Here is a 1,859-nt window from a genome sequence, read left to right on the forward strand (position 1 = left end):
AACTCGCCTGGGCGAGTCGTTTTCTTATTACCTGAATAAGTCCTTTTCTTATCGCTTGAGGCGATATTTGGAATAATTTTATTCTTTTTAATACTTCATTTATTTTTTTGTATACCAAATTGCAACTTACAATCGGTATTAATTCATTTTCTCGCTGTGAGGCTTCCTATTTTTTCAATCTTGTCCTTGGGCATAATTTAGATGCTTTTGGCCAATACTATTGACGCCATATTCATAAGTTTCGGAATTTTTGAGAACTTTTTTATTCAAAATTGACATGAATGAAGTGATGTTGCCGATTTGTCATCACAGCAATAAATCGGTGAGTCGCCAAATTGTTGCCATTGACGATTGTTGCCTATTTCTCATGTTTTGCATGGTGGGAAGTGAGAAATTTGTATTCTATGCATGGGCTCATGTGTTCATTAAATGAATCCTCAAACATAAAGCCCCTGGAACATGCTCGACATTTACGTTCTTTACAATTTTCAGGTATATTTATTGTAATAGCATCCCGCAACTCGTCAATGTCCATAATATCATCTTCTTCGAAATTCTTTTCTTTGCATGAAAAAATGTTGTGCTTCGGTGTGATTTCACTTGCCTCATTTTCATCACTCGATGTTGCTGATGGAAACTCTTCTTCAGCATAAGGACCACCACTGGCTATGTCAAATTCTAAACCGGCGCCGTCATTTCTGCGATTACGAGCTTGTAAACCGGAATTCGAGTCTTTATTGAAAAGTAAATTTAGATATCGTAACTGCTGTTCGATATTTTGTTGCGCCGATGCATTGGCTTGAAAGTTGTTATTTAGCAATTGTTTACAAACTTTATCTTGATCTTGGGATATATTACTGCTAAGCAGATTAGTGTCTACGTGTCGTTCATATGTAAAATTCAAGTCTTGCTCAGTTACTAAAACGTTTTCTTTATCTAAATTTCTTTTGTTGGAATTGTTCTTTTGGCTTTGTTGTCGCATCTGGGCTATGGCTTTTAAAGTCAAAGCGTTGTTAATGCATTGTTCACGAAAAAATACTGCATATTTCAGGTAGGAAATGCAAAGTGCACAGATCTTATTTGGCAAACCATCATTTTCGGAGCACTACATCAAATGAAAATGTACTTATTTTTTATTAGGGCAATACAAATCATTTACTTTTTTTTTTGTCAATGCAGAAGTACTCTTACCTTCAGCCCTGTTGTCTCTTCCAGAAATACATTTACGTTTTTCTGGCAATTCAGAAACTCATTGGAACTGGCATGCAGATACGCTGGTATCTTCTCAAAAATTTCATATTCCGCAGGACTGGTACATACACGACAAATACTATTCCAGCTTGACATTTCCACTTAAAAATATTTTATTTTTGTGTATTATTTCGAGTGATTATGATTGCAGCGTGCGAACAGCATTTGCAGTTTTTGGTCTAAATAATTTCCATAAAATTACAATACAAATACACCCAAGAAAAGTGCAAAAATCGTAGAGTAAGGCCCTGTGCCAAGGCACATTAAACAGGTGGTATCAGTAGAGCAAAAACAACATTTGCGTGTATTTTGTTGTTGCTTCTGGTATCGAAAGTGTCAAAAACTGTTCTGAATTTTTTCTTCTAAATCAAAGCGTGCCATGCGAAATACAAAAAATTATAAAAAATAAAAAATTGAAATTGGAAAAAATAAAAATTTTTGCAACTTTCTTTCCTAGTAAATTTGTTTGCTTCTCGAAGCATTGATCCATCCTTTACAAGGGCCAGTAATCAGCGGTTGTGCTGCTGAGTTGGGCGAACGTTCCAAAAGCTGCTATTCAATCGCTTGTTTTGTATGGAAAAAGGTTTCACATGCAAATGGATTTTAAC

At 35.2% G+C, this 1,859-nt stretch overlaps 1 protein-coding gene across 1 annotated transcript in view; it reads right to left on the reverse strand.

Moving 5' to 3' along the window:
• The window catches only part of LOC118742047, an 8,692-nt gene extending 7,211 nt beyond the window's left edge, over positions 1–1,481 (reverse strand). The window contains exons 1-2 of the mRNA XM_036474014.1: positions 1,192–1,481; positions 377–1,105 (exon numbers count right to left, since the gene is read on the reverse strand). Of these exons, the coding sequence (XP_036329907.1) occupies positions 377–1,105; positions 1,192–1,347 (885 nt within the window). The 5' untranslated portion in view covers positions 1,348–1,481. The remainder of the gene's footprint in view (positions 1–376; positions 1,106–1,191) is intronic.
• Between the last annotated feature and the right edge of the window lie 378 nt (positions 1,482–1,859).

Source organism: Rhagoletis pomonella, unplaced genomic scaffold (genome assembly GCF_013731165.1).
Source record: "Rhagoletis pomonella isolate Grant_MI unplaced genomic scaffold, Rhpom_1.0 Rhpom_scaffold_00006, whole genome shotgun sequence".
In the NCBI taxonomy this organism is placed as follows: Eukaryota; Metazoa; Arthropoda; class Insecta; order Diptera; family Tephritidae; genus Rhagoletis; species Rhagoletis pomonella.